This window comes from Muntiacus reevesi, chromosome 4, assembly GCF_963930625.1.
Source record: "Muntiacus reevesi chromosome 4, mMunRee1.1, whole genome shotgun sequence".
NCBI classification, from domain to species: Eukaryota; Metazoa; Chordata; class Mammalia; order Artiodactyla; family Cervidae; genus Muntiacus; species Muntiacus reevesi.
Genome location: NC_089252.1, coordinates 164,002,360 through 164,029,875, shown reverse-complemented (window position 1 = coordinate 164,029,875; position 27,516 = coordinate 164,002,360). Strand labels below are relative to the sequence as shown.

Below are 27,516 nucleotides of genomic sequence, written 5' to 3'. Positions count from 1 at the left end.
GTACATGGGAATAAGTTATAAGGCATTAAACATGCCATTTTCAGAACATTTACTCTGAAATGACAGATCAGCTGGGAGCCTCAACAGCCCTGAGGATGTTTCATACTGTAAATTGCTCTGTGGATCAATTTCAAAGCACAGCCCTCAGGCTCACCCATGCAAGCTGGGGTCCTTGCAGAACTAATCACTTTACATAATAAGAGCCACTTCACAGAATCCAAGTCAGAGACAGTGATGGCCTTGTGCATGTTCTCATGCACATCAGACACATAAAGCCAGGCACATACAGCATAAACTACAGTAGACTTTTCTTTTTTTCTTTTTTTAAGAAATCCACTCTAGAGTGGATTTCTTAACTGAGGTCTATACATAGGCTATGGGCTTCCCAGGTGGTTCAGCGGGTAAAGAATCCGCTTGAAGATGTGGTTTCAGTCCCTGGGTCAGAATGGCAACCCACTCCAGTATTCTTGCCTGGGAAATCCCATGGACAGAGGAGCCTAGCTAGCTAGGGTCCATGAGATGGAAAGAGCTGGACATGACTCAGCAACTAAACAACAACAAGAACAAACATAGGCTTTAGGAAATCCGACTGAATACTTTCAGGTTATATGCAAAATTGTATTACACATATATTTTTCTGGGGAGTGAGGCCACAGGTTCCCAAATTCTCAGAGGTGAGTTAAAAGAAAAAACCTAAGAAACGTGAGTCTGGGATCAATTACCAATCTTCATGAGGTAGGGGATCTAAAAACACTAAAACCACCAGAAAATTACCCACCATCAATTTTATAGCCAGGATCATCTCCATTTTCATATATACATAATAATATGTAAATGACATAATACATAGTATGTAAATTACAACACATCTACAATTTTTTATAAATCATATGGTTACAAACACAATCCGACAGTTCAAAAGTTGGTATTCTGGTACAGGCTCTGTCACCTACTCACACAACTTCACACACACACACACACACACACACACACAATTTGCCAATCCATAGAAATGGGGAATTACAATAATGCAACAGCAATTTAAATTTATGAAAAATGCCACTGTAGGAAAGGAGGAAAAAATACAGAAGGTGAAACTACCTGACTAGTTCTTGCCAACAAGTCAACCCATTAAATAACAAGATACTGTTTGAAAAGCTAAAGCAAAGATCTCAGAAAGTCCTGCCCCTTGGGTGTTTACAGAAAGCAAGATATACAGGGTCACCTTCTGGCAACAGAAGGAAAGTAGGGGAAAAAACTCAAACTGGAATCTGTGCTCAGTTGTACTCTTCTAGTTTATATTGTGTATGTGTCCTTCATTCATACCAGACCCCGTGCCTCAGATATTGAAGAGTCTAAAACAGGCCAAGGCACTAAAAAGACTCTTAAAAACTCTGGAATTCATAACATCGGTAATTATTAGTAGCAATACTTTATATGTAGAGCCTTTGGCTTTCACATATATTATTTCCTTCTGATCTACTCATACTGTTTGTTTCTACTAGTGAAAATCAGCTGAATCAGCTCCTGCATTTGATTTTCAGGGGCAAGGTTTATCATGGGATGATAAGCGTGTTTACCATTTTCTCTGTAATACCCCTCTTGTTAGAGTTAGGCATATTTCTTGCCTTTCCTGTCCAGTATTCATTTTTTTTCCCTTCATTCATTAAATGTTTATTGAGGGTCTACGTAGACGGGGTAGGACTCCATCTGGGGCCTTAGCCTTAAGAGGCCAGACAACAGTGTTTATTAATTCTAACTAGGTTGTACTGCCAAGTTTTGCTCCTGTCGCCGCAGTGCCACTGGTTAGAGAGCGAGTTTGCGCAACTTCTCACTTATGGCACCAATCCACGCATGAGAAAAATGGATACAGCCATCCTTTCGGAGCACAGCCCTGCAAAGAACATCCACCCAGTTGGCCAATCTAACCGCCGCGCAGGCCGGTGGGCGGGGTTTGTGGAAGCCGAGGGAAGGAAGGGATCGGTGGGAGGAGACCTGGGAGTGCAGAGTTGAGCCAGCGGCTACCAGTGACAGAGACTGGGAACCCAAGCCTCTGCCGATCGGGGAATATATTCCCTTTCCTTCCTCCTCCAGGGGCACCGGGGGGCGGGGCGGAGGTACCTAGTTTCTGCCCCAAGTAGGTGAGGCTGTGATAGACCTTCTCGGCCGCGGCCAGGTGGGCCAATGCCGCCAGCAGCGACAGCCAGCTGCCCCCCGCGCTCTTGTTGGCCTCTCGTTCCTTCTCCACATTGTCCTTGGCCTTGTCGTAAGAGAAGATACCCAGATGAGAGAAGAACGTCTCCAGCACCGCCTGTTCCACCGGGACCGGGGCGGCCAGCGGGATAGACTCCCCCATGCGAGCTGCGCTCCAGCTCCACCCACGTGGCTCGCCTCTCCCTCGCACTTCCGGGTTCTCAGGGAACGTGCGCGCGAGCGTGCGTGCGCGTAACCGCCGCAAGCGGCGGGCTCGTGAGCGCGCTGCTGCCCGGACTGAGCCTGGGCCTCAGAGAGGACGAGGATAAGAGTTCAGGCGAGAGACGGGTGACCGCCCCTCAGCTCCTGGGCCGCTTCGGCGCTTCCGTTCCCGCAGCTCTGACTATTCGGACCCTCAGGGCAGAGCGCTAAGAGGCCAAGTCGCTGCTCCGTGGAGCTGAAGTTCAGAGGTGAGCTGAGAGGCCCCGCCCCGAGAGACTGCGTCAGTGCTGATGACGTCACGGTTACTTGACGTCAGTAGCTCTTGGGCTCACCTCTGGCCCGGGCCCCGCCGAGCCTGAGGCGCGGGGCTAGGAATCGAGGCTGAGGCCTAGAAGCGTCCTGGCTCTCACAACAGGGACTCTGTAGCCATTGCTTTCAAGCCAACCCCAGTAAGTGGTTTATAGAAGCCTCACGTGGGTACAAGCTTATTTCTTTTCCTCATGTGTCTGATTTTCACCCAATCACACGAGTTAGTTCTCGCCTCTGTGGGGGTTCTAGTCATCGCAAGTTCGTGCTAACCAAAGGGCTTCCGCGCAGAGCTGCTCCTGGCTTGGCCCAGGAAGCCTCATACTACATGAGGCTTCCTTAAAAAGTTCTCAGAATGAAGGCTGCCTTACTGAAACTTCTGTTAAAGAATCTGAATCGATCCACTTTGCCATTCAGGTTAATTACAAATTTTTCTGACATTTAAGAAATTCCATAACCCAGCTCATGTGTATGTCCCCTGCTTGAGACACTACCCACTCCTCACTTCGCTGTTACTTTTCTCTTTCCTTGTACATGCTTTTTAAAATTTATTTTATACTCTTTAGTTACATTGTGTTTAGTCACATAAATTTACATGTCTCTTTCCCCTATGGAGTGGTGATTTCCCTAAAGCAGAGTCTAGGGTAACCTAGACTTTACAATCTTTTCATCATGGGTGGCACAATGATGTTCCTTAGTCAAGTGAGGGACTTGCCGGTTTTCATTTTGTTGGTCAAATGAGATCTGTTCTGCCATTGTTACCTTTTAATATAACACCCCATAATTTGATTTTAATGAATATATAGTGTATCTGTTGCTCACTCTCAAGAATCTAATTGAGTAAGATCAACTCTGTTAACTGTGATGCAAGGCAGAATTTTATATGTTATAAAGGTAAAAAGGGAGGCAGCCGTGGTGTCTTTTTGGAGGAATCAAGGCTTCCTGGAAGACAATGTGATGGTTCTAAATGAATGAGTAGAAAAGTAAGTAATAAAAAAAAAAAAAAAAAAGTAGTACTAGCACCAAAACCGACAGACAGTGAAAGACAGTTTTAAAGCTCATAAACATACTCAAGATATGTAAGAATTCCTTAGATAGTAAGGGTAGCATCATAGAGGAGTGGGGAAAGGAAAACTCAATTAATAGTGAAGGAGACATGATTATGGGGAAGAAGAAAAAAACTTTCCCCCTGTATCCTGCAACAAAAAATAATTGCATATGTAAAAAACAAAATCGTAAACAAACTAGAAAGAAATACAAGTGAAAATTTAATTGACCTAGAAATAGAAGAACGTAATTATGAAAGAATTGGAAGAAATTACAATTCCAGGAAGGGATTGAATTGTTTGTAAAAATGTCAAGAAAACACGGTGCCATCCTGGGGGAAAGATCTTTGTAACTGTATGTCAGGGAGAGGTCTGATGTGCTTAACATATCAAGATCTAGTCATCAGAGAAATGCAGATTATTATATTTTTCACCTACCAGATTTTGCAAAAATCTTTTTTTATGTGCTGGTAAACATGCAGGGACTCTGTTCTTATACCTTACAGATGGGAGTGTAACTTGGTATGACCTTCCTGGAAAACATTTGGCAATATATATTAAGGTTGTGTGTTAGTCACTCAGTTGTGTCCAACTCTTTGTGACCCCATGGACTGTAGCCTGCCAGGCTCCTCTGTCCATGGAATTCTTCAGGCAAGAATACTGGAGTGGGTTGCCATTTCCTTCTTTGATATATTAAGATTAAATGAGAGTTATGCACAGTGTCTAAAACACTGAGACAAAATAGATGCTTAGTAAATATTAGTTAACGCTTATTGTTACTATTGTTGCTTTTATGGTTCACAACATCCGACCTGTTAATCAGCAGAGCACCTAGAATAATACCTTGAACTTACCAAATTTAATAGTAGCCAATTATTTTACCTGCAAAAGAGTTTACCCAGAAATAGCCAGAGGAATTGCAGTTCAGGTAATGGAAACTATGGTGGACCACTGGCAAGTCCAGAGGACATGGAAGGGCTTCCCTGGTGGCTTAGATACTAAAGAATTTATCTGCAATGCAGGTGGCCTGGGTTCGATCCTTGGGACAGGAAGATCCCGTGGAGAAGTGAATGGCTACCCACTCCACTATTCTTGCCTGGAGAATTCCATGGACAGAGAAGCCTGGCAGGCTATAGCCCATGGGGTCGCAAAGAGTTGGACACAACTGAGCAACTGAATTGAACTGAACTGAACTGAAGGGGCTGTCATAACTAAATAGTTCAGGAGGAAGGGAGGAAGCAAAGAGTTCAAAGTATGGCCTATGGAGGCTTTTCATTGTTTGTGGTGCTATAGTCTTTGATTGACTGGGCAGTGGTTGGCCAGAAAGATGGTTTGCTTCTTCCTGCTAAATAGTAAAGTAGGCAATACCTTCGTGTGGGAAAGAGGTAGGGGTATGTCTCTTACAGTTTGGAGTAACTGATGATGCACAGCCATGAGAGCTCTCCCTACAGACATGTTCTGACTCCAGCTTCAGCTGAGGTTCTTTATTTCTACAAACTTAATGGATGTTTATTAATGTCTGTTTATATTTGATTGGCTGATTCTCCTTTTGTAGGAGAAAGGAATTTTGTAGGAGAAAGATACTGAGTCACTGACATGATAGGCTATTAAAACATTGATGCTGTAAAAATACAGGTTACCTTAAAGGGTCATCCGGTTTAGTCTATTAGCAAGACACTTTGGACAGTAGCAATAAATGTTTGCTGTTGACAATATGCTTGCCATCTACTGCTGCGTATTAAATGACCCTGAAACTTAGTGACTTTTGTTGTTGTTGTTGTTCAGTCACTGAATCATGTTCAACTCTTTGCAATCCCATGGACTGTTGCTTCTTGACCTGCATACAGGTTTCTCAGGAGACAGGTCAGGTGGTCTGGTATTCCCAGCTCTTGAAGAATTTTTCACAGTTTGTTGTGATCCACATAGTCAAAGGCTTTAGCATAGTCAGTAAAACAGAAGTAGATGTTATTCTGGAATTCTCTTCCTTCCTCTATGACCCAACAAATGTTGGCAATTTGATCTCTGGTTCCCCTGCCTTTTCTCAATCCAGCTTGTACATCTGGAAGTTCTCGGTTCACACACTACTGAAGCTTAGCTTGAAGGATTTTGAGCATTACCTTGCTAGCATGTGAAATGAGCGGTAGTTTGAACGTTCTTTAGCATTGCCCTTCTTTGGGACTGGAATGAAAATTGACCTTTTCCAGTCCTGTGGCCACTGCTGAGTTTTACAAATTTGCTGGCATTTTGAGTGCAGCATTTTCACAGCATCATCTTTCAGGATCTCAAATAGCTCAACTGGAATTCCATTACCTCCACTAACTTTGTTTGTAGTGATGCTTCCTAAGGCCCACTTGATTTCAGATTCCAGGATGTCTGGCTCTAGGTAAGTGACCACACCATCATGGTTATCTGGGTCATGAAGATCTTTTTTGTACAGTTCTTCTGTGTTTTCTGTTCACCTCTTTTTAATATCTTCTGCTTCTGTTAGGTCCATACCATTTCTGTCCTTTATTGTGCTCATCTTTGCATGAAATGTTCCCTTGGTATCTCTAATTTTCTTGAAGAGATCTCTAGTCTTTCCCATTCGATTGTTTTCCTCTATATCTTTGGGTTGATCACTGAGGAAGGCTTTCTTACCTGTCCTTGCTATTTTCTGGAACTATGCATTCAAATGGGAATATCTTTCATTTTCTCCTTTGCCTTTAGCTTCTCTTCTTTTCTTAGCTATTCACACACACAAAATAATTACAGCTAAGTTTATTGAGTACCTAATAAATTCCAGGAACTGTACTAAGTGCCTTCTGTGTATTAACTCATTTAATCCTTAGAACAATGTTATATTCATTACAAAAATATTTCTAAAAGAGAGAAAACCAACGTTAATCCGCAAACCCAGAGGTAATCACTGTTGACATTTCCGGTGAACACTGTGGTATCCTGCCTGGAGCGCAGGATACAGCTGCCAGGAATCTTGGCTGCCGATGACTCACAGTTGAGTTGTTCTCCAGAATTACCTTCTGTGAAGGCAACTGCCTCACACTAGGTTACATCCCCTCCCTGGGGACAACCCACATCCCATGACTGGTCACCTGTAAAGGTACAAGGCACAGTCCCTCAAAGATAAATAATTGCTTATTTTACAAAAAAAAAGGCGGGGGGGGTTCAATGTGGTCTTGATCCCTGGTGGGAGATCCTGCATGCTGCAATTAAGACCCAGTGCAGCCAAAATAAATTTTTGAAAAAGGAGCAAGGGACAGTCTGAGACACCCAGCTTCAGAACTCACCTCGGAAACAACGCTGTGGCAGCTGCCCTGTGGTTCACCCTCTCCCTCTGCCCAGCCCTGCCTCCTCTACAGGTGCTGCCTCTCAGAGTATTCTGTGCTAACCCACCTGCTTGCAGGTCTCTGCCTCAGAGTCGGTTTCCTGCAAAACCCAACCTCAGTCAACATTTCAGAGGATCAGTTCCAGTTTTTTAATTTTTGCATATATTTATGTTACTTTTAAAAACCTATCCAAACTTAGGTCACCCCAACAACTTTGATGTTTTCTCATCTATTGTTTTGTATGTTAACTTTTAGTTGATGACATTTTATGAATAATTTTGCATGCCACAAAGTATTTTTTTATACCACAGTTTGTAACAGCTCCCCAGGATTCATGTAATACATTATACTCATACTTACATTCTTGAATATTTTGGTGTTTCCTGGTTTTCACTGTGGCAAACCCTGTAACTTAGACCAGCATTCATCCCCAACTTCTCTCTCACTTGCCTGCCTATGGGATGGGAAAACCAAATATTCCCATGTATTTTGTTTTCCTAACCTTGCTAGCAGTGGTGTAAATTTCAGCCTTTGAGAAGTCAGCTGAAGATTTCTGAAGTTGAAGGGAAGTTCCAGGAAACCTTTTGCCTTCCAAATAAAATTGCACAACCAAAAATGGTATCATCTCTTCCCTGTTTTCTCTGCTTGGTAAGGAATAGGATGTCAGGGGCTGTGGTAGCCATCTTTCATCCGTGAGCAAAAAGTCAAGAAAATGAAGGGCTTCTGGCCTTAAGATCATTGAACATTTAAACCACGGGACTTCCCTAATGCAAGGGAAGTTGGTTTAATCCCTGGTTGAAGATCCTGCATACTTCAACTAAGACCCGATGCAGCCAAAATAAATTTTTTTAAAAAGCAACTACCTATCTCTGGATTTCTTGTTATGATGAGGGAAAAAACTATATTTTTTCAAATGTGCTTATGTTTGGGTTTTCTGTTGCTTATAGCTGAAATAATTTATAAATGTCACTATCCTTGATGTTCATGATTAGAAGTAACGCAGTGATAAACACTTGAATAGCAATGGTTTAACGTAAAAGTCAGGGAAGAGGAATCAGGATCCTTCTCTTCCAGTGTTTCTTCTTTTTGACCTTGTGCAGCTCTGTCCTTACCCATCCTGTTTTCCTTTTCTTTGGGGACCAGAAAAATAAGGCGTGTAAGGCTTCCTAAAGTCTTTCAAAAGGCAGTAGTAGTTAGAAAAGGAAATAGATCTTTTATAGATCATAACCATATCTCTTCAAATAGGATATTTTACCAAAGGCAGCATGCCATTGAGTTCATAGCCACCACTGCAGAATCAGCAAGAGTTTCTTTGGAGCAAGTGTTGCATGAACTGGGTTGCATTAAGTCCTGCGTTAATTTTCTGTATGTGCTATGCTTAGTTGTTCGGTCATGTCCGACTCTCTGCGACCCCATGGACTGTAACCTGTCACGCTCCTCTGTCCACGGGGATTCTCCAGGCAAGAATACTGGAGTGGGTTGCCATGCCCTCCTCCAGCGGATCTTCCCAACCCAGGAATCAATCCCAGGTCTCCCGAATTGTAGGCAGATTCTTTACCATCTGAGCCATGCTGCTGCTGCTAAGTCGCTTCAGTCATGTCCGACTCTGCGACCCCATAGACGGCAGCCCACCAGGCTCCCCCGTCCCTGGGATTCTCCCGGCAAGAACACTGGAGTGGGTTGCCATTTCCTTCTCCAATGCATGAAAGTGAAAAGTGAAAGTGAAGTCACTCAGTCGTGTCCGACTCTTAGCAACCCCATAGACTGCAGTCTGCCAGGCTCCTCCGTCCGTGGGATTTTCCAGGCAAGAGTACTGAAGTGGGTTGCCATAGCCTTCTCCATCTGAACCATGAGGGAAGCTTAATTTTCTGTATATTTGCCTGGAAGTCATTAAGGTCTCTAAGGTTGGGATATTTTATCCTTTGAGGATAAACAGAGAATCAAAGAAGAGGAACTGCACTACTGTTTGAAGTGAAAGGAGCAGTGCTAAATTACAAAGCAGATGTGAAGACTGTATTTGATTTCAGCTGTCCAGTGGCAGGCACTTGACATTGTCAGAACCTAAATCTAGTGAGTCTACCCCCATGAGTCCCACTTACCCAGTCTTGAGGCTGTTTCTGATTTGACAGCCCCAGAAACCTCAGGCTGGCTGGTTCAGGTTCAAAGCATGGGTATACTTTTACAGGTCACAGGGAATCAGAGTATCTAAGACCTGGGGTGTCCAAGATAGAGATGCTCTAGCTCATTCCCATTGGTGTCTTTAGGATGGAAGATGGCTCTAGATCTGGCCAGACTGCCAGCAAGTTGCTACAGACTAGACTTCCATTCATGAGCATGGACTAAAACTGGCCTGGCAGAAGCAGCTGAGTGAAAAGGCAGCCTAAGGAAATCATGTATCTAGTAAGGGGATAATATTCAGGATCTATAAGGAACTCTTAGAACTCAACAACATCAAATAGAACCCACTGTAAAAATGGGCAAGAACACTATGGAAAACAGTGTGGAGATTTCTTAAAAAACTGGAAATAGAACTGCCATACGACCCAGCAATACCACTTCTGGGCATACACACCGAGGAAACCAGATCTGAAAGAGACACATGCACCCCAATGTTCATCGCAGCACTGTTTATAATAGCCAGGACATGGAAGCAGCCTAGATGCCCATCAGCAGATGAATGGATAAGGAAGCTGTGGTACATATACACCATGGAATAATACTCAGCCATTAAAAAGAATTCATTTGAATCAGTTCTAATGAGGTGGATGAAACTGGAGCCCATTATACAGAGTGAAGTGAGCCAGAAAGATAAAGAACATTACAGCATACTAACACATATATATGGAATTTAGAAAGATGGTAACGATAACCCTATATGCAAAACAGAAAAAGAGACACAGAAGTACAGAACAGACTTTTGAACTCTGTGGGAGAAGGTGAGGGTGGGATGTTTCAAAAGAACAGCCTGTATATTATCTATGGTGAAACAGATTACTAGCCCAGGTGAGATGCATGAGACGAGTGCTTGGGCCTGGTGCACTGGGAGGACCCAGAGGAGTCGGGTGGAGAGTGAGGTGGGAGGGGGGATCGGGATGGGGAATACGTGTAACTCTATGGCTGATTCATGTCAATGTATGACAAAACCCACTAAAATGTTGTGAAGTAATTAGCCTCCAACTAATAAAATAAAATTAAAAAAAAATAAATAAAAATGGGCAAGAAGATACACATCACTAATGTTTAGAGAAATGCAAATCAAAATGGCTACCATTGAAAGCAAATAAACAAAATAACAGATGTTGGCGAGGATGTGGAGAAATTGGAACCCTTGTGCCCTCTTGGTAGGAACATAAAATGGTACAGCCCCTACGGAAAACAGTGTGCTGCTTCCTCAGAAAATTAAAATAGAATTACCATGGGATCCAGTAATCCCCTTTCTAGGTATACATCCAAAAGAACTGAAAGGCTTTCAAAGAGGCACTTACACACCTATGTTCATAACAGCATTATTCACAACAGCCAAAAGGTGGAAGCAACCCAGGTGTCTATAAATAGATGAGTGATGAAGAAAATATGGTATATGCATATGGTAGAATATTTTTCAGCCTTAGAAAGGACAGGAGGGAGGGAATCCTGTCACATGCTACAACATGGATTATGAGGACATTATGCTAAGTAAAATAAACCAGTTGAGAAAAGACAAATATTCGATTCCATCTATGTGAGGTATCTAGAATAGTCAAATTTACAGAGACAGAAAGTAGAATCGCTGTAGTTGCCGGTGGCTGGGAGAGGGGAATGGGGACTTGCTGTTTAAGGAGTATAGAGTTTCAGTTTTACAAAATGAAAATATTCTGGAGATCGTTGCACAATGATGTGAATGTACTTAACACTTAGGAGTGGTGGAGAAAGAAAAGTAGATCAAGATCGCAGGGTCCCTCAATGCCTAAAATACATATTCACTATCTTAGCCCCTTATTTGATGACCCTTGCAAATAATATTACTCATGGCGCACTGTTTATTTTTTTTTTTATTTGGTGTATTTGGTGCATGAAATCGGACCCACTCACATCGTGTTAAGCAACAGGAGATTTAATCCAGGGAATCAGGAGCTTACAGGGTTACTGGAAAGGCTGAAGAGATAAAAGTGGGGCCTCCAGGAGTGCTTCCTAGGACAAGACTGCTGGACTGGTTTACCAAGCAAGAGGCGATCTCTGCTGTAGACAGAGAGCTGGGGCGTCCAGGGACACCACTGGTGCTGTTGAGTTCAAAGACTTGACGCTGTCATTGTTGTCAGGAAGCCACTGCTGCTCCTGGGACTACTTCTCAGCATGCACGAAGTTAGTACCTAGACTAGTCAGTAAAGCCCAACGTGTTCACAGCTGAGTTTACTGGCAGAAACAAAGCAGGTGGCTCCAGCCTTTGATCCATCTTCCAAGTGCTTCTAATTGGCAGAAGCAGAACCCTAACTGCAGAGAGATGTGGGACGTGTGGTTTTTATCCTTCTTTAACACTTGCAGAGTGCTGAAGAATTGATGCTTTCAAACTATGGGACTGGAGAAAACACTTGAAAGTCCCTTAGACAGCAAGGAGATCAAACCAGTCAATCCTAAAGGAAATCAACCCTGAATGAAGGACTGCTGCTGAAGCTGAAGCTGGAATAGTTTGGCCACCTGATATGAAGAGCCAACTCATTGGAAAAGATCCTGATGCTGGGAAAGATTGAAAGCAAAAGAGGGTGACAGAGGATAAGATGGTTAGATGGCATCACCGATTCAATGGACCTAAACTCAGGCAAACTCCGGGAGATGGTGAGGGACGGGGGAGCCTGGCGGGCTGCAGTTCACGGGGTTGCAAACAGTTGGACACGACCTGGTGACTGAATAACAGCAACAGTGACACCTGCAGTCTCAGGAACACTAGAGGACTTTCCTGGTGGTCCAGCGGTTAGGAATCTGCCTCGTAATGAAGGGGACTCGGGTTTGATCCCTGGTTGGGGAACTCAGATCCCACACGCCACAGAGAAACTACTGAGCCCACGTGCTGTGTAGCTCGCCTGTCACAACTAGAGTCTGTGCACCTCAACAAAAGATCCTGTGTGACACCACTAAGACCCGAGCCAGCCAAACAAATATTAAAAAGAAAAATACTAGAGGTTTGGCATAAATGCTGAGAGCCAGTTCAGAGCAACCACCACAACTGTATTGTGGCTTTAGGCTCCTTCTCGTCTTTGACCAGTTCCTTATTCCTTTCCTTGAGGAATCTCTGACACCCCCTTCTCTGCCTCCACCCTTACAGAATGGGATGCCCTTTGTGAGCTTCCCTAGACCTTAGCTCTAGCTGTGTGACCTATTAGTTCTCTATATCATCATAGCCCGGTTTCTTCTTCCGGGCTTCCCTGGTAGCTCAGCTGGTAAAGAATCCGCCTGCAATGCAGGAGACCCCTCTTTGATTCCTGGGTCAGGAAGATCTGCTGGAGAAGGGATAGGCTACCCACTCCAGTATTCTGGCCTGGAGAATTCCATGGACTATCCGTGGGGTCACAAAGAGTCAGACATGACTGAGTGGCTTTCACTTTATTCTTCCACTAAATTATAAACACCTTAAAAGTAGAAACTTGGTGTATTATTTGTTAAGAAAAATAAGTAGTTCCTGTATTATAGCATCCCAAATAGCGTTTCTTTTCCTATTTTCTTTGCTCCAACTTTTGTGTGCTGATATCTGTATGGGAAAAGCAAAAAAAGGTAACTTTCTGGCTTTTTGGCAGAGCAAAGAGTAGTTCCACCAATGCTCTCTATATGTGTATCCTTATTTGACTCTCTGTGCACCTATATAGGTACAACTATACTCCAGTAAAGTGAAAGTCGCTCAGTCATGTCTGACTCTTTGCAACCCCATGGACTGTACAGTCCTTGAAATTCTCCAGGCCAGAATCCTGGAGTGGATAGCCTTTCCCTTCTCCAGGGGATCTTCTCAACCCAGGGATTGAACCCGGGTCTCCCGCATTGCAGGTGAGTTCTTTACCAGCTAAGCCACAAGGGAAGCCCCATATTTCAATAAAAATTAATTTTAAAAAATACTTGAAGTTCTAAAATTCCAGAACTCTGTGTATAAATTCTACTTTGCTTTTCATTCAACAATTATTACTTCTGGACAGTGGAACTTTCTTTACCCTCTGAAGTCTAAGCTTCTGTGGGATTTCAATTTTGTTTCCTCACATCTTCCATGATACCTAGTCCAGTGTCCTGCATAGTACAAAACAGGCTCTTAAGAGGTAAGAAATAAATATATAGATTGAGATCTTTCCAAGGGGAAATATTCATCAAGTTTTCTCCTCTTTACTGTCATATGTTACTTTCTTTTGGGGGTGACATTCAAATGTAATTTGAGTATGCCTCCGGGAAATCAGTCCTCAACATTTTTGGAAATGTTTCTGTAGTCAGAGCTGAGATTCTTTTCCTTAGAGCAGGGCTGTGTTCACTGCCCAATTGTTTATTCCTATGACTGAATGTAAAGATTTCTTTTATGAAAATTGTGCTGCATGCATATAAAATACTCTTGGCCTGTGGATAATGCCAGATATAGTAGGGAGTTTTCTATAGGGAACCAGTTTTTATTCTGCTCCCTGTCACTTACACAGGGCAGTCATAAAATCACAAGATCATTCAACAGTTTTTCTCAATCTTGGAGGAATCACTTTTTTAGGAAATGAAGTTTAAAAAGAAAAAAGGAAATGAAATTCTCTCTAAACATATAAATGACCTATGGACAAGGCATAATGTTTCTGAAACTTTGACTTACGTCAGTCTCAAGAAAAAAAGTTACCATGAATGCAGATTAAACAAAGCCCAAAAGCATGTGAAAGGGAAAGAAAACAAGTACCTTTTAAAAAAATAATTACATTTAGCTGCTATTTTACATTATGGCTCCCCTGATGGCTCGGATGGTAAAGAATCTGCCTGCAAAGCAGGAGACCTGAGTTCAATCCCTGGGTCAGAAAAATCCCCTGAAGGGAATGGCAACCCACTCCAGTATTCTTGCCTGGAGAATATCATGGACAGAGGAGCCTGGCGGGCTAAGTCCATGGGTTCATAAAGAGACACAACTGAGTGAGTTTCACTTTGATATTACATTCTAGGGGAACAGCAAAATTCACCTCTGGGGTAAATGGAGATTCTGTTTGAGGAGAGGAAAAAAAAAAAAAAGACCAGCCTTTGGGATTGTGAGCTAGTCTCTATGGGGACGATTTGACAGTGAGAAATTTTAATGCTTTGTTTGGAGTAATAAAATTACAGTGATTTGGACCTGTGGAACTCAGAAAAGAGATGAAGGAGAAGGAAATCTGAGCAAACTGGCAGCAGGCAGGACCTGAGAAGAAAATACAGTGATAAATTCCCTGTGTTGAAAGTGACCATAGAACTTTTGGATAGTTATATTTTCTGTCCTGTGCTTGTGAAAGTGAAAAGTCGCTCAGTCGTGTCTGACTCTTGGCGACCCCCTGGACTGTAGCCCACGAGACTCCTCCGTCCATGGGATTTTCTAGGCAAGAGCACTGGAGTGGGGTGCCATTGCATGTGCTTACAGTACCCTAATTCCCCTTGTAATTCCCAGACCTTCAGTAAGTCTTTTATAAACAACCACTTGTACAGAATGGTTCTTGGGGAATAAACGAGGGGGGCAGTGGTGACGGCTAGGATGAAGTGGGGCAAAGAGGTGATAGCAGCCACTAAAAAGGAGAAATTTAGAGAGGGTCTAGAATTCCTTCTTAACCTTGGGGTAACCTTGGGGAATCATCACCTATGTATTCAAGGGCCAGGTAAACCTCGAGGCCTGGGACCCTTGAGGTCATTCAACGCTACACATGAAAGGTTAAAATAAAGCCTGATCCCCAAGGACAGGAACAACCTCCACCCCTGCCTCCAGATTGTGCAGGATCAGCATGGAGGGGCTGAGGTGCTCTTTAAGGACTTGAATACAGAAAATTCATAGAGAAAATTGGAGACTGATATTAAGAACCATTCATCTCACTGAAGAAACTGCATATTTAGAAAAAAGAGCCAGAAAAACTGCATATTTAGAAACCATAACAACAAAACAGAACTGTGTGACCTGTTCGCATGTGGATCTGCGCATCCTCAGTAACTGTCACCATGGAAGCGAGGCAGTCCGACGGGGTGCCTTCTTAGCACAGTGCATACAAAGGAGAGAGATAACAGCTCGTCATGTACTGTCACATACCTCCCTTATTTATCTGTGTTGATCCTATACCTCTGACTATTAGCCTCCGACACTTCTCCTCCTAATAGCATCAAGCGCAGTGCTAAGAATATATTAGGCACTAAAACACATATACTGATTGACTGAATTGAATAAATTATATTTCTGCTGTGTCTTCCTTTCTAAGCTATAGAGAGAGTCGCCCAACCGAAATTTGATTTTAAAAATGACTCCTGGGAATTCCCTGGCAGTCCAGTGGTTAGGACTCTGCAGTTTCGCTGCCGGCGGGGTGGTGGGGTGGGGGTGGGTTCAGCCCCTGATTGGGGAATTAAGATCCTGTAAGCCTTACAACAATCTCCCCACCCTGGAAAAAAAAAGAAAAAGGAAAAAAAAAACTCTTATATGTATCTAGAGGATCAAAACTAGGCCATTTTCCTAATTGGACTGCCCCAACGTGCATTTCAGATTGGCGGGGGTGAAAGGACAAAGGTTAGGTCCTCTAAGGCTTTTTATCTATTAGAAGACTAACATGTGAGTAGATAGATGAGTAAGTAAATTCACTTGCATCAGTAAGGCTGTTCAAGGCCCAGAAGCTTTTTGTGAAGACTTGCAGTGCTGTTTTCTGCGTGGATGGCAAAGACAAGGTTGGCAGCGGTTCCTGAGTGAGTAATGTCAGGCCTGGGTTAAAGCCCAGAGGACAAGGAGTTCCCCAAATTTGAACTTCAAACTGAGAAAGCTTTTTGGGCACCTTACATTCAATGAACACTCAGCCTGGGAAGCCGCCTTATTATAACGCTTTGAGTGAATGATAATCTTTTAGTGTAGCCTTTTCCCTAATATATTCTTAACATTTCATTTTAATTTGTCATCTGTATAATTGCCCTGCATGTCAATAACTTTCATTTCTACTCTTAATGTTTTGTTATTTCACATTTCTTTTTTAAAGTATTTAAATGTAGACATAGCCTCTTTGTTTTAATAGCTGGGGGGGGGGGGGTGCCTAAATTTGCCACTTTTAAATCTGAATTCCTGTAGTTTCAACAGATTCTCAGCATGTGCCACCTCCAGCTTACAGATTGATATTCCAGTCATGTTTGAGGCTGAAAACAGCTGCAAGAATTTGTCCTTAGAATTCTTTAGCAGTTGCTTCTAGTTGATAAAGTCCAAATTTGGCTGGTTGGTAGATCAGCTACTGGGATGTGATTACCGTCATGATATCACCCCACTGGCACAAACCAAATGGGACCAGCCTCTCATGGAACAAGCCGCGGAGGTCACCATTGCCAGAGAGGAAGAGGTTAAATCCTTCCAAACCTGCTAAGGAATCTGACCTAGTTTCTGGAAATTAGAGTGTATGATGAAAAGTATATTTGGTTGCAAATGTGTTTCTTTCTTTCTCAAAATTACTTTTGAACCCCTGTGAGACAGGGATCTCATGGACTCAGGTACCACCGTTAATAAGCTTGACTAATTCAGTATGAAGTCTGGGGAGCAGACAAATAATATGACTTCATTTTATGAAAAGAGTGTTTAGGCTTTTATAGCGGTGAATGTCTGTGGAGACACAGTTGACATGCTTCCAGCACTCTCATCTCCTATCTTTTGACCCCTGTATTTAAAACAATGGCAGCCACATGTGCTCTGTCAATGTTGAAGAAGTGAAGGAACGAATTTGAAAAGCTCCTCACAACCTGACTCCTACCTACTTTTGCAGTTGTGGTATATCCAACTGCCCTCTCCCCAAAACATCCAATCTATACTTTGGCAAAATAGTTATTGAGTTTCCTAAAAATCTCTCCTGCTTTCTCACTTCTGTACCTTTGCTGTTACTGTACCAGTGGCCTGGAATATTCTTCTCTCATATCCCAGAATATGCAAAAGTTACTGTTTTTCAAGCCTCATCTCAAATGCTACTTCCTTCATGAAAATTTTACTGATGATCTCAATAAGGTAAATCCAAGCCTCTTTGCCTTCTAACTCATAAAACTCTGTACCTCCTGGTCATTTATTCTCAACCATTTTATCACATAATTACCTCTGTAGTTAGTGTATTACAAGCTTGCCATATAGTAATCTTGAAGATTGGCACTGTGTCTCATTCACCTTTACAGTAACTCGCACATAGTTGATACTCAGTAATTGTTATTGTTACTCATTCACTCAGTTATGTCCAACTCTTTGTGACCCCATGGACTGCAGCACGCCAGGCTTCCCTGTCTTTCACCATCTCCCAGAGCTTGCTCAAACTCTTGTCCATTGAGTCAGTGATGCCGTCCAACCATCTCATCCTCTGTCTCCCCCTTCTCCTGCCTTCAATCTTTCCCAGCATCAGTCTTTTCTAATGAATCGGCTGTTTGCATCAGGTGGCCAAAGTATTGGAGCTTCAACTTCAGCATCAGTCCTTCTAATGACTATTCAGGATTGATTTCCTTTAGGATTGACTGGTTTGATCTCCTTGCAGTCCAAGGGACTCTCGAGTCTTCTCCAACACCACAGTTCAAAAGCATCAATTCTTCGGCATTCAGCTTTCCTTATGGTCTAACTCTCACATCCGTACATGACTACTGGAAAAATCATAGCTTTGACCGTGTGGGCCTTTGTCGGCAAAGTAATGTCCCTGTTTTTAATACACTGTCTAGGTTTGTCATAGCTTTTCTTCCAAGGAGCAAGTGTCTTTTAATTTCATGGCTGCAGTCACCATCTGCAGTGATTTTGGAGCCCAAGAAAATAAAGTCTGTTACTGTTTCCATTGTTTCCCCATCTATTTGCCATGAAGTGATGGGACCAGATGCCATGATCTTCATTTTTTGAATGTTGAGTTTTAAGCCAGCTTTTTCAGTGTCCTCTCTCACCTTCATCAAGAGGCTCTTTAGTTCCTCTTTGCTTTCTGACATTAAGGTGGTGTCATCTGCATATCTGAGGTTATTGATATTTCTCCCGGCAATCTTGATTCCAGCATTTGCTGCATGCAGCTCAGCATTTTGCATGGTGTACTCTGCATATAAGCTAAGTAAGCAGGAGGACAATATACAGCCTTGACATACTCCTTTCCCAATTTGGAACCAGTCCATTGTTCCATGTCGGTTTTAACTGTTGCTTCTTGACCTACATACAGTTTTCTCAGGAGGCAGGTAAGATGGTCCGGTATTCCCATCTCTTTTATAAGAATTTTTCAAGTTTGTTGTGATCCAGACAGTCAAAGGCTTTAACATAGTCAATGAAGCCGAAGTAGATGTTTTTCTGGGATTCTCTTGCTTTTTCTATGATCCAATGGATGTTGGCAGTTTGATCCCTGGTTTCTCTGCCTTTTCTAAACCCAGCTTGAATATCTGAAAGTTCATGGTTCACATACTGTTGAAGCCTGGCTTGGAGAATTTTAAGCATTACTTTGCTAGCATGTGAAGTGTGTGCAATTGTGTGGTAGTTTGAACATTCTTTGGTGTTGCCCTTCTTTGGGATTGGAACGAAAACTGGCCTTTTCAGGTCCTGTGGCCACTGCTGAGTTGCCATATTTGCTGGGAAATTGAGTGCAGCATTTTAACAGCATCATTGCTTACGATTTGAAATAGCTCAGCTGGAATGCAAAAGTAGGAACTCAGTAATTAGTTGTTGAAATAATTACGGTATTCAATTTTACTAATGCTGTACTGTGAACCCCAGAAAATTGTTTTTATCAGTTTTCTTAATAAAATATAAATGTTGTTCTCATAAATGGACACTATTTAAACTCCCAAATAGATTGGAGTTGTATTTGTCAACATTTTCTTTCCAGTTAATTCTGTAAAAGATTGGAGCCCTCATTAACACAAAAGGACTCTCCCTTTGTGTTTTAAATGATCATGGACTTGTTTAGTTCTTTTAGTGACATCATTAAAATTTGTATCTTGTGTTCCTCAGAGAAGATCTTTTGAGTATTTTTTTTCCTAAGTATGTATGTATCATTAAATTTTAATTCCTCTGATCATTCATTTCTGTTGTTCTCACCTATGTTACTTAAAGTTGGCATTTCCATCCATTTATCCATTTACATGTAGGGCAAAGGTCTTGATGGAGACTTTTGGAGCTGTGCTTTCTGCATATTATTAAACATTTTTTCTACAAATGATCTCGTCTTGACACTTAATAATAAAACTGAAAATTCTCTCCCATTTTTAAATAGTTAGCTATCACCACATGCAAAGGTTGAAGAGAGAGGAGATGAAGCACAGATTATCCAAGAATTAAGACTGGAAGTGAATTGAAAGCTTCACTCTTAAAAGCAAGCACACCATTATATGTTTTATTTCCTAAAATTTCTAGTTCTCCTGAGGAAGGCATGTACTATCTCATTCAGAAGATTCTAAGGATTTAAGACAAAGATGCAAAGGTCTTTATTCTGACCGCTACTTGAGTAGCAGTCCCAAATTATAACTTTCCAAGTCTCATAAAAGCATTATTCCTAAAACAAATGCTGCTTCAGTCAAACCCTCACCAGTTTTTATTTTAAATGAAATTCTCGTTACCACACCTCTTCTCTTGCTTAGAGCCTTGACTCTCTATGTCCTCTCTTTTTGTTACTCTCTCCCCATCTCATTTCCTTCTTTTCTAATCATATTTCTGTCCTTCTTCTCATTCTCTTTATTCTAAGTTATAATGTATGCACTTAAAATACTTTTACATTTTTAAAGTAATTTCATAGTCTTCCTGTCTTAATTGATGTTTTTCAGAATATCCATCTCTTATTGAAAACATCTGTTGAGCATCTGTGATCAGTCAGATCCTGAGCTAGGTAAGGAGATATAATCACAAACAAATGATATAAGGCCCCTGTAAGGAGCGCATAGTCTGCTGGAGATGGCATTCATTAAGTAAATAATAACATAGCTTATTTGTATAATAACTCAGAGGCTATGATAGAGTGGAGTTGAAGGTAGCTTTACTGAGAAAGTGATATTTAAGCTGAATTTTGTGAATCCAAGTATGAATGAGGTATGAAGGGGCTTGGCATGCTCAAAATAAAGAGAAAACATGGGGGGGGGGAAGGATGGGAAAAAAAGAGAGAAGACAGATGTGGTGGGAAAATTTTGAGCCAAGGGTAGAGTGATTTGAGGGGAGATAGGTAGGGACCCAGAGAAGGCAATGGCACCCCACTCCAGTACTCTTGCCTGGAAAATCCCATGGACGGAGGAGCCTGGTAGGCTGCGGTCCATGGGGTCGCTAAGAGTCAGACATGACTGAGCGACTTCACTTTCACTTTTCACTTTTATGCAGTGGAGAAGGAAATGGCAACCCACTCCAGTGTTCTTGCCTGGAGAATCCCAGGGACGGGGTCGCACAGACACGACTGAAGTGACTTAGCAGTAGCAGGTAGGAACCAGGACATGAAATGCCACTATGGGCCAGGTTGTATATTTTGGACTTAATCCTAAGAAAAGTGAAAAAGCTATTGGAAAGTTATAAATAAAAAAGATGTAATCAGATTTTATTATTTTAAAAGTAACTGTGGAGAAATTTAAGATTCAGGAGACCCCTAAAAACGCTATTGCTGTAACATGGAAGTTAATGACATTGGTTTGGACTAGTAAAGATGGGAAGAAGTATGTGTTTTGAAATTCTATTGTGGACAGAATTCACAGGACTTAACACTTCCCTGTGGATGAATTTAGATCTGTCCTGTCTAGAGACAGAGGGAGAGGTGAAATGACTTCTCTTGAAGCATAAGAGTCTTACCCAAGATTAATTCATGATAATATAGTAGTTCATGATGGAAAGATGTGAATAAAAGAAGAGGAGACTTCATCTTATTAGAATATAAATGCCATGCCATAAGCCAGGAATTTTTAATTTCTTGTTTACTACGGTATCTCTAGTGTTTGGAATAGTGCCTGATATATACCTACTAAATAAATATTTGTGGAATGACTGCCTAGTGCCGAAGTTACAGTACAGAAACTATCTAAGTCTGCCAAGACTCTAATTATAAGAAGTAAAATTTAGATCAAACTTGCCGTCACACCTCACATTGTCTCTCTAAAGAGGCAATGAGAGAAAGCTTTGTTTTTGTTTATTTATTTACTTATTTGGCTGTTCCTGGTCTTGGTTGTGGCACATGGGATCTCTAGTTATGGTATGTGTGATCTAGTTCCCTAGTCAGGGATCAAACCTGGACTCCCTGCATTGGGAGCATGGAGTCTTAGCCCCTGAACCACCAGGGAAGTCCCAAACCTTTGTTTTTTAATAATGGGAAGCTGGAGAATTTAAGCTAAGCAGCCAGCTGGTCTATAGGAATAAAGATGCACAAAATACTTGCCTGGGCAGCTCGGCTGGGACCAGGTGAAGGTCCTCGAAGCCTAGTGGCTTAGCAGGACCTCACTGTTGGAAACCACAGAGAATCTGAGTGTATCTGAGTGTGTGGGCTAAATTCCTGACTTTAATTATAAATGGAAATTCATCATTGCTTATATCACACATCTGTGAGACTTATAGATTGCGTCATCAGCAGAACCCAAGAACAAAAGCCTATCTACAGTCATCTTCCAGCTCTCCTAAACTGAATTTTCCAAGTTGAAATAGCCGAGTCTACTAGTAAGCTGAAAGCAGCCAGTTCATCTGGTGTCTACTGCAGAGGCTGGAAAACTGCCACTTGTGGGACCAGTTAGCCTGTAACCCATTATTTACTTTTTAACAGCTTTATTGAGATATAATTCACATACCCTACAGTTGCCCTTTTAAGTTCAATGGTTTTTTGGTGTATTTATTGAGTTGCACTATCTTCACCACAGTTGATTTTATAACATTTTCATCACATATCCCCAGAAAACCCTCACCCATGAGCAATTCCTCTCCCTGTTGCCAAAACCTGCCAGCCCTCGTATTCTTTTTTAGTGTTTTGTCTATAGATGTGTGTTTTCTGGATGTTTCTTATAAGTGGAATCATTCAATAGGTGGTTTTTTTGTGACTGGCTTCTTTTACTTAGTATGTTTTCAGGATTCATCCAGGTTGTGGCACAACAATGCTTCTTTCTTTTTTACTGCCAAAAGAATGAAATGGATGTTTCCACATTTTGACTATGATGAATAATACTTCCATGAACATTTGTGTACAGTGTTTTGTGTGGACATATATTTTCATTTCTCTTGGGTATATACGTAGGAGTGGAATTGCTAGATCATATATAACTCCCTGCTTAGATGTTTGAGAAACTGCCAAACTGTTTTTCAAGGCTGCTGTGACATTTTACAATTCCCACAGTAATGTATGAGGGTTGCAGCTTCTGCATATTCTTGCCAACACGTGTTGTTATTTGTCTTTTTGATTATAGCCATCAAGGGGTGAAGAATGATATCTCATTAGGTTTTGTTTTGCATTTCTGTAATTTACAGCTTATTTTTATACAGTGTGAAAACTATGAATGGTTTTTACATTTTTTAATGTTGAAAAAAAATCAAAAGAAGAATATTTACCTGAAATTTCAATTTCAGTGTCTATAAATAAAGTTTTAGGGAAATACAGTCTCACCAATTTATTTTGTATTGTCCGTGGCTGCCTTTCTCCCTGCAACAGAGCTGAATAGTTACAACATTTGACTGCATGCCCTGCAAAGCCTAAAATGTTTACTGTATGTTCATTTACAGAAAATATAGTTGGATGAGACTTGCCTACAATGTAGTTGGTGAGACTGCAAAGAATCTAGGATAGGAAGGAGGAAATATCACTGTCCTGTAGAAATGGATTTTTAAAAAAATAAAAATGGATACAAACGAGCAGAGCAAGGGAGCTAATCAGGATGTTATGGGTCTTAGGGAGACTACCGTATTTTCACTTGAGTCATTATTATAAGATCCTTCCATATCTGGGCTCTCCACATCTTGCAGTTCTCGCCCAGAGTTCTATTCCTAATCTACTGCTCTGGTTATATATTGTTCATCAGAAAGCTCCAGATGTCCCATGCCTGCAGACCTCTTCCTCAGGAACACTTAGCCAGTGTCGCACATGATCTGCCCAAGTTAATTTTCTGACGCGTACCTTCTATCGAAGATGTGCATGCGCTAAGTCGCTTCAGTCGTGTCCAACTCTTTGCGACGCCATGGACTGTAGCCCGCCAGGCTCCTCTGTCCATAGGGTTCTCCAGGCAAGAATACTTTACCACTGAGCCACCGGGGAAGCCCTCTGTTGGAGACACCTCACCTGAATTTCAGGATTCTGTGCTTTCACTCATACTTTCTTTTCTACTTGGAATGCTTTTCTCTTCTCCAAATCCTAGACACATTTTATTATTATCATAAAATATATCAAGCATACAAAGATAATAATATAGGGATATCTGTGCACTCATCACCAAGCTTTGTCAAATCTTTTGCCATCTTCTTTAGTTTGAAAAAAAAATTGCACACTTACGAAACAATATTACCTTCGTAGATACTTTTAAAACCTCCACAAATACTAAATCTTCTAAGTTCGGCCTTGTTAATGAACCTAATCAGAATTAAACTTCTTTCTGTGATTTCCTGTAACCCTTTCTTTCTACCTATACCATCTTACTTATTCTACCCTTGTAATATCTTAAGTGTTCCGTTATCATTCCCATAGAGTGGTACAAAGATGATTTTAGATAGTCCAAGGTAAAGGCATTTAAAATGTTTAGAATTGTGTTTATTTAAAAATGCATATTAGAAATATGTAAGCACAAATATTTAAAAATGTATATCTAGAACATCAACTCCATGATTTCCCAGATACTCTAAACTAGGTAGGGGTACTAGAAAAATATGGAGTAAATAGTGATGTTAGAAAAATATGGAGTAAATAATTATGTTAGAAAAATATGGAGTAAATCATGTTAGAAAAACACGGAGTAAACAAAAATACAGATGATATGGTAAAAGTTTTGAAGGTTGTACTCAGTTTAGCTTAGAGAATTTAGCTTTTTAAAACAGAGACCCAGTTTTTTTAACTTTTGTATATCCTAAGTATCCAACTAACTCCAAATTAAGTTGAAGTAAATCCACACCCTCTGGGACAGCGAGATCCTTGAAAATTATGTGAAACCTCCCAAACCTCTGACAGACCACGTTTAGACGTTGTCACCACATTGAGCGTCCCCAGCGCGTATGCCAAGGACAGATGGTTGCTTTTTTCCCCCGTCTCTTCCCTGTCCATTATGACAAGGTGCCCCAGTTGGGACTTGATAAATATGAAATAATGCTAATAACAGTCATCATCTGAAGGAATGAGAACTCAGAGATGCCAGAATGCTGTCATTCGTATCCACTTCAACAGACCAGTCTCAGCAAATTTCAGTCTATGGGCCATTTTAGAGAAATATTTCTCCACCTCCTTAAAAATCACTGTTTTGTGGCATCTTTTCATTACTGTTGACACAGAACCATCTGAAGTCAACTGAATTGGCAACTGAATTTGGTCTTAAGACTTGGCGGCGAGGAATCGTTTTGTCGTGTAGCAAGCCCAAAGCATCATGCTAGCCAAATTATGTCACACAGTTACCAAACTGCTGTCCAGTCTTCCAGCTTCTCTGAGTAAATATGGCCTTCTCAGAAGTTTCACCCCTCCTACCCAAAAATGACCTTGTATGCTCTCAAGTATCAGAGAATCCTCATTGTGATGAAATCTTTCACTCTATGTTTTAGTATTTCCTTTCTTACAGCCTGTGTTTTGAGGTGGTGTTTTGTTAATATGGGGGAGTCAGGGGAACCCCTGATGCTTCTGAGTCACAAAAGAAGATCAGAACATATTAAAAGTTTGGTTGAACTCCCAAAGCTTTACTCATATTAGACTGGATATGCTTCTCAACAAAGCCCGAGAAACTTTTCTAAGTAGCTTTAACTTTTGCTTCTTAACTCCCACTGCTGAGGCACCGATCTTTCCTGATTCTAAAATTCCACACCAAGACTGGCTTCTAGCCAGGGTACAGATATAACCTTATTACTTTATCATCCAAATGAGGACACTATTGAAAATGTAGCAGAGTTGCTGGGGGGAAAAAAAGGTGTAAACCATCCAGGAACACCATGATGTTAAGTCACCATACTTAAAATATTGTGAGCTGTTTAGCCTCTGCAGCAGAGCCTCTCAAATTGAGGTCTGGACTTCAGCTTGGAAGTCTGTGGAGTTTCTTAGGAAGTTTAAAGTTTCATTTTTATTTCAGTGGAATGCCTGTTTTTGCATTGTTTATGTTGGGTCATTGTTTGTCCCTAAGTGGGGGAACTTTTGAGTGTCCTCAGCCAAAAAGAGAACAGAAGCAGGTACTTCCCTGGTGGTCCGGCGGTTAAGACTTCTTTGCCCTCCCAACGCAGGACGCACCAGTTTGATCCTTGGTTGGGGAACTAGAATCCCACATACCGCAGGGCGCGGTGAAAAATAAATACTGTGGCTATGTAAATCAACCATATTTCAAATTTTTTCTTTTAATTTAAAAGAAAATTTTAAAAAATAGCAATACATTGGGGGAAAAAAAGAACACAAGCAGATTTCAAACACAGTGAAAAGTTGAAGCCACGGGACAGTCCGAGGTTAGCGTGGCCTGTACATAAAGATGTGCAGCAGTTCTGAAGAGCACAGTGAAGTGTGGTTTCAGGAGACTGAAGAACTTAAGGGCCTTGGTGATACATTCTACCATCTTCATGTTGTGAGGAGAGGTGGACTTTGAGCAAAACATCGCATGTGACATTGATTTAATTTACATTTAATTCTGTAAACTTCTAAGCTATACATTTGTGCTGATTTTATAAGAACATATGGGGGCTTCCCAGATGGCTCAGTTGGTAAAGAATAGACCTGCAATGTAGGAGTCACAGGAGCCGTGGGTTCGATCCCTGGGTGGGGAAGTTACCCTGGCAGAGGACATAGCAACCCACTCCAGGATTCTTGCCTGGAGAATCCCCCGGAGTATGGCAGAGGAGCCTGGTGGGCTTCAGTACATGGGCTTAGAGAGTCGGACACAACTGAAGCGACTGAGCACAGAAGAACAGTTTTCTCACACCTAGATTTGTGTTAGCACATATTAAAGAAGACTGACAATAAAAATTAATTTCATGTTGAAGATCAGCAAGAATTAAAAGTTTAGCAATCAAAACTCCTAGAGCAGTTGTGTTTTTCTGTCTTCCTTATCCAATTTTGCCCCCTGGTGGATTCAGTTGGTAATAGATGTAAAATGTTTATAGTTGCCAAGTAGTGTTTGACTCTTGCAACCCCCATGGACTGTAGCCCACCAGTCTCCTCTGTCATTGAGATTTCCCAGGCGAGAATACTGGAGTGGGTTGCCATTTCTTTCTCCAAGGGATCTTCCCTACCCAGGGACAGAACCCATGTCTCCCGCATTGGCAGGCGGGTTCTTCACCATGGAGCCACCTGTGAAGCCCCAGGATGTAAAATACCCCCTTTATAAATGTGTCCTTTCCAAATTCATTTGCAGATTAGCTGTGCTGAAGACAGAGTAATTTCTGTGTAGGAACAATGTCCTAAATAATGGCTAATATTGCAGAATAGCCTACAAAACCCCACAGTGGCCCTGTTCTACTTGATCTACACCCTCCACCCTCCTGTTCTACCCTGCTGCTCCTGCTAAGTCACTTCAGTCCTTTTGGACTCTTTGTGACCCCATGGCCTGCAGCCCACCAGGCTCCTGTGTCCATGGGATTCCTCCGCAAGAATATTGGAGTGGGTTGCCGTTTCCTTCTCCAGGGGATCTTCCCAACTCGGGGATCGAACCTGCATCTCTTTTGTCTCCTGCATTGGCAGTCGGGTTCTTTACCACTAGCACCACCTGGGAAGCCTCTTCTGTCCTCCGTGCTGGCAAAACAAGTCACTTAACCCCTGTCCCTACCATCGCCGCTAATGACTCCGTCTGCATCCCCACCACAAGTAGAAAGAGGAAGGAAGGGAGTTAGTGGCTCCATCAAATCCAACATCTTTATTTATAGGCACAACTTAGGCCCTGCAATCCTACACCTCTCCTAGGGTCTTCAAAGGAGTGGAGCACCCAGAAGGAAACTTAACGGTCCCCTTTGCCTCTCAGAATCTTAGGGCGAATATTAATCTTGCTTTCTTTTCTCTTGTTCCACCCCTAGCCCCTCTTAGTTCTCCAAAGTCACCTTCCAAGTAGAAGACAACAAGAAAGGAAAAGAAAAATTTTTGAAAAAGGAAAGGAAAGAAAACCCTTTGCCCCAAGATTTTTCCTAACCTTAGAAGCCAGAAATCTCTTGATATACA

General features: G+C 41.8%; 2 protein-coding genes across 4 annotated transcripts in view; one reads left to right on the top strand and one right to left on the bottom strand.

Moving 5' to 3' along the window:
* KICS2 (KICSTOR subunit 2) overlaps positions 1-2,379 on the bottom strand; it is a 30,071-nt gene extending 27,692 nt beyond the window's left edge. For both annotated transcript variants that reach the window (XM_065934717.1, XM_065934715.1), the window contains exon 1: positions 2,122-2,379. In XM_065934717.1, the coding sequence (XP_065790789.1) occupies positions 2,122-2,356 (235 nt within the window). In that variant the 5' untranslated portion in view covers positions 2,357-2,379. The remainder of the gene's footprint in view (positions 1-2,121) is intronic.
* Positions 2,380-2,519: 140 nt separating this feature from the next.
* Positions 2,520-27,516, top strand: part of XPOT (exportin for tRNA) — a 163,616-nt gene continuing 138,619 nt past the window's right edge. Inside the window, exons 1-2 of one of the 2 annotated variants that reach the window (XM_065934713.1) lie at positions 2,522-2,663; positions 20,015-20,076. The gene's annotated coding sequence lies outside the window, so the exon portion shown is untranslated. Of the gene's footprint in view, positions 2,664-20,014; positions 20,077-27,516 lie in introns of both variants that reach the window. The other variant, XM_065934714.1, reaches the window with a different exon arrangement.